This window comes from Mustela lutreola, chromosome 5 (genome assembly GCF_030435805.1).
Source record: "Mustela lutreola isolate mMusLut2 chromosome 5, mMusLut2.pri, whole genome shotgun sequence".
NCBI lineage: Eukaryota > Metazoa > Chordata > Mammalia > Carnivora > Mustelidae > Mustela > Mustela lutreola.
This window is the reverse complement of record NC_081294.1, coordinates 45,850,560-45,864,618: the sequence shown is the minus strand read 5'-3', so window position 1 is coordinate 45,864,618 and position 14,059 is coordinate 45,850,560. Positions and strand designations below refer to the sequence as shown.

The following is a 14,059-nucleotide window of genomic DNA, read 5'->3' as shown; positions in this document are numbered from 1 at the left end:
TAGAGAAAGTGGAAGAGGGAAGAGTTACCCGGTGCGGGCGGGGAACGGGGCCGCACTCTCTTCAGGCCAGGGGAGGGATGGTGAGCGGGGGTCTGGCTGGACAGAGGGCCAGACTCCCGGAACGGAGGAGCACATTCGGGGGCGTACGGAAGTGCAGACGTGGGCGGGGGTGCCGAGGGACAAACATAGGGAGGGGTATTTGAGGGGGGACCTTACGGGGATAGAGGTTCTGCCATGAGAAGGACAGACAGGGTAAAACCGAAGAACCAGGGTTCAGAGGACCCGCAGACTGGTGGGACGTAGGGTGGATGAAATAGGACAGAAAGCCAGACATGGCGGGAAAGACTGAGGGACAAGCCGGTACAGATACGTGGAAAGACATGCAGAGGAGACGATGAGGGACTGATGGCGGGTATTGCAAGGTAGTCGGATGCTTCCGGGCGGCGGAGACTTCAGACTGTAGAGACGGACTGGCTTGGTGCGCGCGGAAAGAGGAGGAGAGGGAGGAAGAAGACCCCTAGGGGGCTTGGGTGACCCCTCGGCTGGGAAGAATCGGAAGTCATTATAGGGTCTAGAGGGTGGACTCGGTGAACCGCGGGGAAGAGGAGGGGCTGCGGAGCACTCGGAGAAAAGGTTGGGGGTGGAGGATCAAGGGCCAATCTCCGCATAGGGAAGGGCTTGCGGTGTGCGGAGTCCCTCGCTGGAGCTCTGTAAGCCGTAGCTTCTATTTCAGCCTTCTGGTCTGCCTGCAAGGTGACCGTGCCCTACCAACACTCTGAGCTTGGGGTTCGGCGCCAGGGCATCACACACACTTTAAAAGGCCTTGGGGAAATCTTCTAGTCTAGCACCCCAGTTAGGCCACGGTTGAGTCACAAATGAGGGCCTGTGGCCCGTCGTAGGGACTAGACCAGGGTCACGCTGTCATGCAATCATTTAGGGATGGGTAGCATTGACGGGGGTGGGGGGGGGAGATGGGGGAAGGGTGGAGAGGCGGTACGGAGGGGCGAATGTTAGGTGTGCAGGTGTACCTATTTTGGTAGTACTAGCTGGCTTGGCGTTGAAGAGGCTTCTTGTTTGCGTCCTGATGAAAGAGGGAAAACCACCAGTTTCCATGTTCTTAAGCAGATGCCCTGTGATCTTAAAATTTCTTCAGTAACTTTAACCATATTTGTACGCTCTAGCCTAGTAATTTCACATGTGGGATAACCATTTTAGGAAATTGGCCTACCAGAGAAAAAATAAAACAATGATGTCCGTTGTAGGAGTATAACAGGAAAATTGAAAAAGAACCTCAAGTTCCACGAGAGAAGTGGTTAAGTAAACTAACATCTTCAGAATGAGATATTTTGTGATGTTTTCCACATTTAAGGTAGTTTCAACATCAATGTAAATTTTTTCTATATATAATAATTCATCATTTACTCTTCAACAAAGAATTGATGAGTTGGAGAAGTGCTCTATTCATGGTAAGTTAAAAATGCAGGATATAAAATTGCATATGGGATATGATGTGTGTACATCTTAGTTTAAAAAAAAGGGGGGGGGAACAAAGCAACTATTTGTGTATCAAATGTACACCGAAGTACTAATAGTAATTATTTGTGGGTAGCGGAAATATGGCTGATATTTTTCTCCTTTTGGTCTACTTTGCATTTTCCCCAACAAGCATTTACTGCTTTTGTAGTAGGAAGAATAGAGTGAAAATTAATGTAAAAAAGGGCACAGTTTAATAAAATTTCTCACTCAGAGTTCATACATTCAGAAGCAAATTATCGAGCATATTATGTACACTCCTTTCAGGGTTGGCCACAGGAGAAGGATAGAACATAATCGCTGCCCTAAAAGAGAGCATCTTCTAGTAGAGGAGCTCAGATACATATACAAAAAACAGCTGGGTATCCGTACAAGTCAGCGTGTGATGTTGGTTCCAAAGTTGACCTGTATAGGTGAGTGCTCTACATTTCCCACATATATTTCACCCTTACATTTTTTTTTTTCAATTCCCCACTTGCATCCAGCGCCAGGCTGCTACAAAACACACAGCTTCCTCAGCAGTAGCTTCCTCTGGCATTGCCCCTAGAGCAGGGGAGGAGGACAGACAGGTGACATTTCCTTGGGTGCTCTTTCTCAGCCCTACGGGTATTGGCTGCTCCTTATCTGTTATTTCTGTATTCTGGAGATTTCTCTTTACTCTCTTTTACTACAGTACCCTGTTATAATTAATAACCACATTAATTTTCCTCCTTTCAAATTGCTGTGTGATTTCTGTCTCCTAATTGGACCCAGACTGATAACCCCAACCTCTGTGTAATTTTTTGAGTAGTGGGGGGGGCATATGCTTTTAACTACCCCTTATATACAATCCTAGAGTCTTCCTTCCAGGAATATTTTATTGTAAGTTCTCCCCCATGTTATTATGTAGTTCAGTTCCAAATAGCAATATTTGGAAAAAATTCTGATTCCTTTGCTAGGGGAGTAAATCCGGAATTCCAGAAAGGAAATATAAATATTCAGATAATGAAGAAATGAATAGAGAAAGCTTCTGTGATTCTTGGTCTGCTTTGTGTAGGATTTGAGATTGTTGAAACAGTCAAGAGAATCTGCTTTGCTACCGAAGCGAGCACCAGATAATGAAGAAATGAATAGAGAGAAGCTTCTGTGATTCTTGGTCTGCTTTGTGTAGGATTTGAGATTGTTGAAACAGTCAAGAGAATCTGCTTTGCTACATTTATAAATTTAGGTAATTAATTTACGACAGTTGCTTAAGTGCTTAGAAAGCTCTTGCTTTTAAGATTTTCAAGTTGGTCCTGTTGGGCATTTAAAGTGTTTGAGAAAATTAGGCATATTAAATTTGTAATTGTAGTCTGAAATGTCTAAGGGAATTTGATTAATTAAAGCTGTAAGTCTATGAAATGTTTAAGGAGGACTGAATGTACTAAAACTTCAGAATTAATTCAACAATAATCAAAGAACAAGTAAAAGTGATCTTATCTTTATACAAAAATCACTAGATTTATAATAGAATAACAAGATTTGTCAATTGAACATAAGGCCTTTGACAAAAGCTAGGTTTTATAATGGGCAACTTGAGTCTGTAGCTGTAAGATTCTTTTCCATGTCCAAATCTACCTCCAGATATTTAAAATCACAGGTATATAACCCCCAACCTTATAGTTCTAGCTGAGGCCTCTCTTCTGAGCTGCAGAAAGCAACATCCAGTTCTTTGCTCAGACGCTCAAGAGGCATCGCATACCCAGATGTACAAGTTAGAAACTTTTCTGTTCCCCGAATATTTTAACTATGCAGCCTGTACCCCTTGATTCTCCCTGCCTTTCACCCCACTCAAAGCCCACCCATCATCGAAGCACATTCTCCATCCGAAAGGTATTTAGAATCTGTCCCCTTTGCTTCATACCCTACGGCCAGCAGCACTAGCGGAGGGCACTATCATCTTGTGCCTACAATGCATCACTGGCCTCTGAGCTGGTCCCTAAAACACTCTCTTCTGACAGAGCCTCCATACAAACCAGACCTTGCTGTACAATTCTTAAGGCCTGGTGCCAGCTTTCCAGCACATTCTAACAGTTCCAGCTACTATCTCTTGGCTCAGATGCCCTGGCCCAGCTCTGTTATTCTGCCCCAAGTTCCTCAAATAAGCTGAACCCCACCCTACCCCGAGGTCTTTGCATTTGCATTTAGCTCTACCTGGAATGTGGTTCTGCTTGCTCCTCCTGATGCACAGCTGGCTCCTGCCTTCAAGTCTTAGTTTATTTTTTTTTTAGAGAGAGGGAGAGAGATGGTGGAGGGGCAGAGGTGGGGGGGAGAGAGAAAGAGAGAGAGAGGAGAGAGGGAATCTTAAGCAGGCTTGGTGCAGAACCTGATGCGGGGTTCGAGCTCACAACCCTGAGATCATGACTGGAGCTAAAATCGAGTCAGATGCTTAACTGATGTACCCATTAAAGTCTTAATTTAAATGTCACCTCTGCAGAGAGCCTTCCCTGATTAAAAGGAACCCCCCCCCCCCATTGCCCATTGCTGTACTCCTTTCAGTGTCTTTTCTTATTAGCACTCACCACAATGTGCAATTGTCCCCATTTTGAATATTAAGCTCCATGAAGGTGAGGACCGGGTCTGTCCTGTTTGTTGTAGCTCCAGGGCATATGACGCTAATTCTCCAGTTCTGGTGGCTAATAAGAATGAGGCTCAGCAAGCATTTTTCAATGAATCACTTTATTTTTTCAGAAAAGATTTGTTTATTTATTTGACAGAGAGCGAGCACAAGCACGGTGAGTGGCAGAGGGTGAGGGAGAAACAGACTCCCTGCAGAGCAGGGAGCCCAATGACGGGAGCCAAATGCAGATGCTCCACCCACTGAGCCACCCAGGCGCCCCTCAACAAATCACTTTAAATATATCCAACTATACCAAAAAATTTATTAAATAATAAAAAAGATACAAAGCAGTATGCAGAGTATAAATTCCATTTGTTTTTCTGAAAAGGTTTATACACAAATACATATTTTATGGAAACACAAGAAACTAGTCATTGTGGCTGCCTCCACAGTGGGAACTGTAGGACAAGGGAAGAAAGGTAAGAAGAACTTAATTTTTACAACCTCTTTTCCTATTGCATATTTTACAATGTGCCTATATTTCTTTTGCAATAATAAAAAACCATCTTTTGGTATTATTTAGTAAGAAATATGGAATACCAAAGAAGTTGGAAGAATCTCAGATAAAGGATAGTCATTTAATTTTTAATTTTAATTATTTAATTTTTTAAACGATTTTATTTATTTATTTGACAGAGAGAGACACAGCGAGATTGGCAACACAAGCAGGGAGAGTGGTAGAGGGAGAAGCAGGCTTCCTGCCCAAGCAGGAGGCCAGATGCAAGGTTCCATCCCAGGACTCTGGAATCATGACCTGAGCCTATGGCAGACCCTTAATGACTAAGCCACCCAGGTTCCTCTGTTTTTATTTTTTAAAAAGATTTTATTTATTTACTTGAGAGAGAGAGAGAGGGCATGCGCGGGGTGAAAGGGGACAGAGGGAGAAGCAGATGCCTCACTGAGCAGGGAACCTGACTCGGGGCTCGATCCCAGAACCTGAGCCAAAGGCAGCCATGTAACCTACTGAGCCACCCAGGGGCCCCAAGTGCAGTCCTTTAAATGGAATAGATTTAGCTTTATGAAAAACCCGCAATATTGTCCTTCATTTCCTCATCTTGCTGAGGACCTGTGAAAGCTTCCCCTGACTCTGGCACTTGACAGGCATCGGCCGTGGGCCAATGGTAGCCATTGGCGTGGTGGGCAAGAGTAAAGACCCTGGTGTGATCTCCGGCTCTGCCACTTCACTAGCTGTAGGACCGTGGACAGCTCACATGAAGCCTGAGTCTCCATTTTCTTCATCTGTAAAATGGTGTGATAATAGTACTTCTCTGATGGGGTGATTGTGAGCATCTAATGTGTTCTTGTGAAGTACTTGGCACAGCGTTGTCTCGTACCCAGTAAATGTTCATCCATTACATGCTGATGCCCCTAAACTTCCCCTTGTCCCCAAGCTGAGATTTCTGCAGGTTAGGGAAGGAGACATCATCTTGCCAGATGGCGAGGCTGTGCTCAGTTTTCACTCAGGCAGTCGCCATATCCATCGGCACGGCAACAATTGGGAGACTACTTGATTATTTTATTGTATCTTAACCTCACCTTAAAAAATTTTATAGGAGGAAAAATCAAAGTACCAATAGTAGTGATAAGAAGTATGTGTATATCAAGAAAGTGAAGAGGGGCCCCTGGGTAGCTCAGTTAATTAAATGTCTGCCTTCAGCTCAGGTCATGATTCCAGGATCTTGGGATGGAGCCCCATGTCAGGCTCCCTGCTGACCCTGCTTCTTCTTCCCCTGCTCTCCCTGCTTGTGCTTTCTGTGTCAAATAAATAAATAAATAATCTTAAAAAAAAAAAAGGAAGAGACAATCAACAGAATGGGAGAAAGTATTTGCAAGTCATACATACAATAAGAGACTTGTATGAATATATAATGAACTCCTATAATTCAACAATAAAAAAGACAAGGCAGTTAAAAAGTGGGTAAAGTTTTTTTTTTTTTTAAAGATTTTATTTATTTATTTGACAGACACAGAGAGACACAACTGAGACCACCCAGGCACCCGTTTGTTTATTTTAAAGCACCAGTGTCCATTAAAGCATTTTAGTTGCATGCATATATTATTACATTTGGGGCTCTATCTCACAACCCTGAGATGATGACCTGAAAGAAAAAAATCAAGAGATGCTCAACCAACTGAGCCATCCACACGCCCCAAGCATCTTTTTTTTTTTTAAAAGTAAGCTCTAGGCCCATTGTGGGACTTGAACTCATGACCCTGAGATCAGGAGTCACGTGCTCCACTGGCTGAGTCAGCCAGGCACCCCCTTATGCATGCTTTTTGATTAGTGAAGAAAAATAACCATATTGGGGGTATAGTAGGAAAAGCAGGAAATATATCATCAAAGATTGTATTAAAAAATACAGGTGTAATTGCAACTGATATACTCTTTTTATTCCACAGGAACAGATGTGCCCTGTTGACAAAATAGAGCCTTTGTTTGACTCTTTACTTTTGACATTAGTCCCATTTTCAGAAACCAATTATGTATGGAAGTGGGGGTGTATGTGCCTTCCGGGGAAAGCAGAAGATCCCTTTGCCCTTTCTGATTCTCCTTTAACGCTAGATCACCAAGCAAACTTCTCCTAAGGAGTAATTCAGCCGATTCTAGGAGGATGCACATAAATATTGACAAATAATGACCTACATTAAATAAGGTGTCTTTAAGCTGAAATACACATAAAACAAGGTTATGTGGCTCTTGTGGGCGGAGGCTCATGGGAGCCCACCTCTGTATTTGCCTCAGGGGTGTGGTTCAGTATTTGCGAATTCAGTGTTTGCAGTGATGCAATAGAACAGAATGACTGTGAACAAAGGGAATGAGTTATGTATCAGCAGAAGTGCCATGAAGGAGGCTACATAGCTGCTCAGCATGATGAGAATGATGTGTGAGGAGGTATATTCTTGACAGGGTGGGCTGGAAGTTTCTTGGGAGGGGAAAGCTAAGCTAAAAGCTAGGACTCGAAGTGTGGAAAGAAGCTGCCAGGTGGATAAGTATATCCCAAGTGGTGGGACCAGCAGGGTTCTGGAGGTGACAAAGACTTGGCCTGTGGGGACCTGAGCCCTGCTGAGGAGGTGGTGGAGAAGCAGGCAGGAGCTAGTCTGGAAGGACTGTTAGGACCTAGCTAAGAAGTTTTCATTTTCTCCTAGAGGCCTAGGGTAAAGTTACAAGCAGTGCAGCAGTAATCAGGTGTCGCTGGGCCCTTGTTTGTTTTCGCCACTAGGCTGAAGAGGTCACCAATTGTCCCTTATTCACCTCTGTATTTCCAGGGCTGAGGACAGAGCTGGGGCCAACTACTGCGGCACAGAGCGTGGACCACCGTGGGCCCACAGTGTATATTTCAGTTTGCTTTTGTCGTCTGAATGACCAAGCCCTGGGATTCTGCAGCTGTAGCTGTCAAGAAACTGTCACAGGGACTTTCCCCACAATGTGGACAACCCCAGGATTCAGGCCTCAGCTTCCCAGGCTGAGAGGCCAATGGTGGGGGAGCTCAGCGCTCAGCTCCAGCAAAGGCAGACCGTCCTCCCTTTCCTCCCATCCTTAGGCAGGAGCTGGCAGGAGATCAGATGCTACTTTAATTCCAAGGGGCTCATGAACAAAAGCTGCCAAGTTGCTTAGAAACCTGCTTTTCTGAGGGTTCACCAGGTTTTCCTTTGTTTCTATGGCATTGTGTGTGTGAGTGTGCATGAGCACACTGAGGGCCATCACCCTGCCAGGTCTGCAGCAAGCGGGACCAGAACGTGAGAACTGCGGGCTGCCTGGGATACCGTTGCAGTCCCCAGGTATCGCCAAGCCAGGCAGCCCAGGCGTTTGAGGGGCAACAAAGGGGAGCCAGCTGCCTTCGGCCAGAGGTGGACAGAGCTGTGAGCAGCTGCAGGAAGGAAGCTTTGGATACTGAATCCTGTACTCACTCGCTTCAGCAACAGCCCAGAAGCCCTAGCATGGGAGATACCAACAACAGAACCGAGAGGGGACACCACTCTCATCCCCTCGCTGAGCTTGGAAAATAAATTCTTGAGATCAGTGTCACTGCAAAGTACCAGATGTAAGATTTGTAGGATCAAGGCAGTCCTAGCTGACCATGATCTAATTTGGTCCCCTTCTTCCCACTGTCATGTGGGAAATCTGAGGCCTGGGGAGTGGAAGGGAATTTCTCAAGAACACCTAGCGTATCACAGAGGTTGGAGCACTCTTTCTCAGAAGGTCTGTGGGCTGTGAGTGGAAGGAAAATAGCCTAAAGCATAAGCTGGCCCTATATTATTCACCCATTTGTCCCTTCTTCAATTACTTATTGAGCCCTTACTCAGTGCCAGGAGCCCCAACAAGGAGCTAAGATGGATGAGAAATTGAATTTCCCCGTCTTCCCACCTGCTCCGGTGAGGAAGGACCTTTCCTCCCAGCAATCAGTAATTTTGAGATTCTGGCTGTCCTGGATTTCCACGCCTACTGTGCACCCAGCACCTTGAGTCATTCCTGGCTATACATGTCAGCCAACGGCACATCTGATGCTTTCACCCGGCCTGGTTAAAAACCCTCTAAGAGTTCCCACTGCTTTAAAAATAAAGCTCAGAGACTCCTTAACATGGCCCACAAGGCCCTGCAGGGTGTGGCTTCTGCCCTCCCCACCTCCTTCTTTCCTCTTCTCTCTTACCCTGCTCCCGCCTCACTGACGGTCATACCTGTCATGCTCCCCCCACAGGGTCTTTGCACATGCTGCCTGTACACATGGAATGTTCTCTCCTCTCTCTCTTCTTCTTGTAAAGGAATTTAATCTTTATAAAAAGAAGCCATTACAATTTTAGAAGAAAATTAAGTTAATATGGACCTTCTGGTTCCAGTACACAAAACCTGCCCCTCAAAACCTTCCCCGCTCCTGTTCATCAGCCTTCTCCAGGCCGTGGGTGGGTCCACAGCGCCCTCTGGTGGGCTCTGGGTGACAGCACCAGCAGGCAGCTTCCGCCCTTGGTCCTAGCAGTCCCACACCAAGTCTCAACCACAGAACCACAGCTGAAGCTGGAAGCATCACCCAAAACCTTCCCAACTTTATGGCAGAACACTGAGGCCTAGATAGGGGGCAGGATTTGCCCAAGACCTTACAATCCGTTGCAGAGCCAGGCCAGCCAGAGCTCTTTCTATCACTTGGCATTACATATATCTAATATGCAAAGTATCACCATGTTTTGGTAGGTAAAAATTTGTGGCTGATAGGTGAGCATCAGAAATGAACTCTTTCATGTTGTTCTGTCCATCCGAAACCTTCAAGTCCTGGCTGTAGTCTGTAGGACCCTGTGTGGGCTACCCACCTAACCCGGGAAGCTCACCTCCTTCTGTGCCTTCAACATGGGAACTCCTTCCTGCCTCAGGGCCTTTGTACTAGCTGTTCCCTTTGCCTGGAGCCCTCTCCCCCGGAGCTGCATCTTGGATCCCACTCCCTTCTGTGTTCCAGCTCTCACAGAGAGGCACTCTCTCACCAGCCAACCTAATGTTGATCCCCGCTCCAGTCTCTCAAACATCTTGTCTCTTATCCTTCAACGCCCTGTTCACATTTAGAATCATCTTCATTAGTTGTCGGGGGTCTGCCTTCTTCTCTAGATCGATGGCTGTTGGGAACTTGTTCATTATCCTGGGTACTGAGCAGACATTCACTGAACATGTGGGGAATGATGGGGTAGAAGATGGTGTGTGATAAGAACAAGGCAGATAGCACGGTACAGAAAGTCTGGAGGTTTATTCAACAACAGTCACAATCACAATTGTACGCGGTAAGTCAGTTCTTCACAAAGGCTCACTTTTCCAGGCAGAAGAGGGGTTGGTGGTCTTGAGCTTTCTGTATGGAATACCCAGTGTGCCATCCCAATATTCCCTGCCTAGAGTCCCTTTGGGATCCCAGTCTTCAAGCCCAAAACAGAGCAGGAGCCCGACCCTGTTATCTGACAAGGCAGAATCAAAGCCATGTGACCAGCAGGTGTTAGGGGGGCCTTGCCACTGGGGATGTAGGTCCCACCCCAGAGGTGGCAGTGGGCCTTGGCTCAAGATCAACTTTGGACTGAAATAGGACTTGGATTTTCACAAAGTAGAAAACAATTCCAGAGTAGTACCGCACCCTTTGCCCCTCTTCCACACTTAAAAATCTCCAGAAAACATTAAAAGTGCACAGCTTCCCAGGAATTAGAAAAGATCCCCCAACCTGTACAAGCTAAGATCACTGAAGCAAGGAATCCAGTTTCTCAGTCACTACCGTAAAGTGCTTTGCCATGCCTTTGAGACTCCAGAGACAGAAAAATGAAGATGCATGGAAAGAAACATGGAGTCATTTTAAAAGATATTATCTCTTTCTTCAGGAGAAAAAGAAATTCACCAGGTAGGTTTGCAGAGTGAAGACAATGGGGACTTTGGGGACCTGTCTGCCGCACCCTACAGCAAGAAGTGCTCCTTCTCCTCTAGGTCTGTGGGAGGACCCCCCCTCCTGCCTCTGAACTAGTTCTTCCTCAGGGGGTAGATGCCTAGTTCCTAGATGGCTTTGGAAGTCGAAACCTCCAGGCGGAGGCACACGGTGGGATGGCTTTTCACACATGTGCCTGCACACTTGGCCCCCTCCCAAGGCCTTGTATCTCCAAAGATGCTCTCTGCATTGCAAAATGCTTCTGGAGGCCTCCTGGTCAAGATACTCTCCACCCACACCATTTTGTGACCTCCTGCTCAGAATAAAGAGAGGAAAAGGGGCCCCCCTCCTCACCCATTACCCAGATGAGAGCACCTGCGCGGACTCCTGGCTGCTTTCCGGAGGGACAGCTGGCAGTGCGAGCAGGAACCGGAATCTTTGAGACAGGTGGTCTTCAAAATTGAGGCCAAAACGAGGGGTCAGTATTTAGTATTCCGTCCATTGGTCAGCTAAGCCATGAACGTCTCTCTTTCCTTCTCCTATTACTCTGTCAAGTCCTAGGACCTCCGGATAAGACCTGCTAAGGGGGAACCCCCCCCCCCTTGTTGAGGGGGCCAAACCAGACTTGAAAGAGAACCAAAGGATGGCAAAGAGGAAGGCTGTGGCCTGCTGGCTGCTGCTCCTGCTGTCCAAGCAGTCCTGGTCTTGCCAAGGACAGTCACCCCCTCGGAATGGGACCACTTGGGAATCTAGGAGTGCTCGGCACTCTGTCTGGGGGCTGGGATGGGGACTTCAGGCATGGCCTCTGAACAGGGGTCTCTCTCTGGGGCTGCTGAGGCCCTTCCAGGCTACAGACTAAAGGAGTTGTTCTACTGCCCTTTTAATTTGTAGTGTTCCTGGCACAAACAGGAACAACTCTAGCGTCTGGCCCTTGAGGGCTTCTTCGTCTCAGATCCTGCCTGCACTGGGCCCCACGTCTCCTACTTGAAATTAGAAGTTCTGAAACACTCATCCAACAGAAAATACACACGCCACCACCAGTGTTTCCCCTCCCCCCAATCCTGCCCCTGCAGGTTTGTCTAGCAAGGCACTAGGGAATTGTTCAAGTTTAGGGATTTGCTGTACATTTGCATTTTGTCTTCTTTTTAAAAGGCACAGTTTTTATTTTAATGATGCTGCATTGCTTTCTGAGGATGACCCCTAATTCAGCTCTCTGAACTGCAACACTCCTGTTCTCCTAGATCCTGGAAGGGGCCTCCTCTTCGGACTCCTTCCTACGGAGGGCCACTTCGAAAGATAGAGGGACTCATCTGGAAAAGACACGAGGGATCGACAAGGAAGCTTCTGCGAGCAGAGGGCCCACTTCTCCTGTGGGCAGGTGGCCAGCGCAGGGCTTGTGTGGGGGGCAGAAGTGGAGGAAGCGGTGCTCAGCCAGCTCTTTGCATAATCGGGGTGATGGGGTTTGGGAGTTGATCCCTCCCCCACCCCAGACAAAAATGGCCTTGAGATCAGCCAGCATCTCAAAGGCAGATTTGTGGCTCTGTTCCCAGATATATGTCTCATTTCATCGGTAAATGCCACATTTGAGAGATCCAACTCTAATTGGAATACCGACTTCAAGTATTTCCCGGACTAGCTGGTGGAAGCCATAGGTTGTGGAATGGGATTTCCATTTCTGAATCAGTGGGGGGCAGGCTGGTTGCAGAAACGATTTCTCTTAGTTTGGGAGCCCTCTGGGAATCTGACACATAATTAACAAAGCAAAAGGTAAACACGAGGGACTGGCATGGACCTAGATGTCCATCTGCTTGTGGGACACTGGGCGCTTTACTCCACCGCAGCTGGGAGGGTGGTGGAGGGTCACAGGGCTTTGGGACTGCGCTGAGGACCATGTCATACCAAGGTCTCTGGTACGAGCTGACAGACATAGGTCACCCACCCCCCGCAACACCACCAACCTCGGGTTTCAGAGATTGTCTGTAGGCAGGGGGGCTGCCTTGACTGTACTACACTTGGCTGGCTCTTTCCAGTCACAGCATTCCTGAAGTGCATGCTGATGCTAGAACACCAGAATCCTGGGTAGCATTCTAGGTTGTGATCTAATGATAGAGTTCTTGAAAAATTCTAGAGCTCTATATGAGAACTAGAGCCGCGATGAGGTCAGAGGCTGGGCATCTTGCCCATGGTCTGCCCTGGAGGCCTCCAGATGTTGTGAGGGGAGCACCTCACACGTCTGCTCCTCTCTTGAGGCGCGAGATTGCCCAAGACAGAAAGAGGAAGATGGAAGCACTGATCAGGGAAATTCCGCCAGCCTATCTACTTTGGAGGTCTTCTCACTAGGCCCTTTCCACCGACTCAAGGCCATGTGACACAGCTCTGAGAAGCTGGTGGCTGAGCTGTCCTGTGCCTGCCAGGCACTCTGTGGACATTTCAAGCGCCCAGAGAGCAAGGAGAGAGAGCCCATGTGTCCGTGGTGGCAAAGGAATGCCTGGGGGTCCCACTTCTGCCCCCAGGCCTGGCAGTTGGCCAGTGCTCAGTATTAAACACTGTGACAGTCTAGGTGAGGCCTTCGATTTCATCACTTGGGGCTGTGACAAAGCCGGTAATGGCAGTGGCCCGCGACAGGCAAGATACTGAATGTCTGGCACTGGCGGCCCCCAGAAAAACCTCCTTTCTCCCTTCCTGGGGTAGATGAGGACACTGGTGCTACAAGCTGCCCAGACAGGCAGAAGATGCCCCTTTTCTGGAGGACTGTCCCGGATGAGCCATCCGACGGCTAGGCAACCTTGTGGGACCCACTGTGGGGTGGCCTAGGGCTGCCCTGGCATTCCTCCCACATAATGCTCAAGGGCCCGCGAGAACAAAGCTGAAAAGCCCTCTGGGATTTCCATGATGCCATCAGGGGTTAAAGCAGGCACTGCTCTCTGTGGGGGCTCCTGTGGGGGTCTGTTCTCCACCCCACTTCCACCCCTGGGCTTTAGGGACCAGGCGGACACCTTGCGCCAGCTTTAAGAGCCCTCTGCGCCCTGGACCGGCTGGCCAGCACCTCTCACATCACGGTGCCCACGGAAGCCCGGCCCCCCTCGGGAGGGGAAGGCTGCAGCGGGACCAGGGACGACTCTGCCAGGCCTGCTGAGGAGACGTGAGGGCTCAGTTCCTGTTGAATTCTTCCAAGACAGTCGAGTTGGTGTGTTCAAACAGCCACTGCTGGGTGAGAGAAGAGGGGTTACAGGTGTTCATGAAGATCCGGTGGTCACTTTCACTGCAGTCCATGCAACTGCCGCTGACGGGGTGGTACAGGGTCTTGTCCTAGGAAAGAGGGAGGCAATCAGCCAGGCGGTGCTGGGGACAAGGAGCGGCAGCAGCAGCCGTACCACAAAGCAGACTCGAGCCCCGGCACTGGCCTGCAAATCGCCCACCTGCCTGGCCCTCCCGTGCCTGCCCTGGGCCTGCTGCCTGAGCCCGGGCAGGGAGGGATGCAGGTAGAAGAGAAGTGGCCCACTTTTGG

The 14,059-nt window shown here is 48.2% G+C and overlaps 1 protein-coding gene and 1 long non-coding RNA gene across 3 annotated transcripts in view; one reads left to right on the top strand and one right to left on the bottom strand.

Annotated features, from left to right (window-relative positions):
• The first annotated feature begins 960 nt into the window (after positions 1-960).
• Positions 961-8,205, top strand: LOC131831814 (uncharacterized). Its single transcript, XR_009353812.1, has 4 exons — positions 961-1,466; positions 1,801-1,946; positions 4,500-4,590; positions 7,439-8,205. It is a non-coding gene; the product is annotated as an uncharacterized LOC131831814 (long non-coding RNA).
• Positions 8,206-9,873: 1,668 nt separating this feature from the next.
• The window catches only part of GALNT10 (polypeptide N-acetylgalactosaminyltransferase 10), a 214,027-nt gene continuing 209,841 nt past the window's right edge, over positions 9,874-14,059 (bottom strand). The window contains exons 12-13 of one of the 2 annotated variants that reach the window (XR_009353811.1): positions 12,510-13,860; positions 9,874-11,861 (exon numbers count right to left, since the gene is read on the bottom strand). Coding sequence is in view for 1 of the 2 variants with exons in the window: in XM_059174109.1 (XP_059030092.1) it covers positions 13,702-13,860 (159 nt within the window). In the remaining variant the exon portion in view is untranslated. Of the gene's footprint in view, positions 13,861-14,059 lie in introns of both variants that reach the window. The other variant, XM_059174109.1, reaches the window with a different exon arrangement.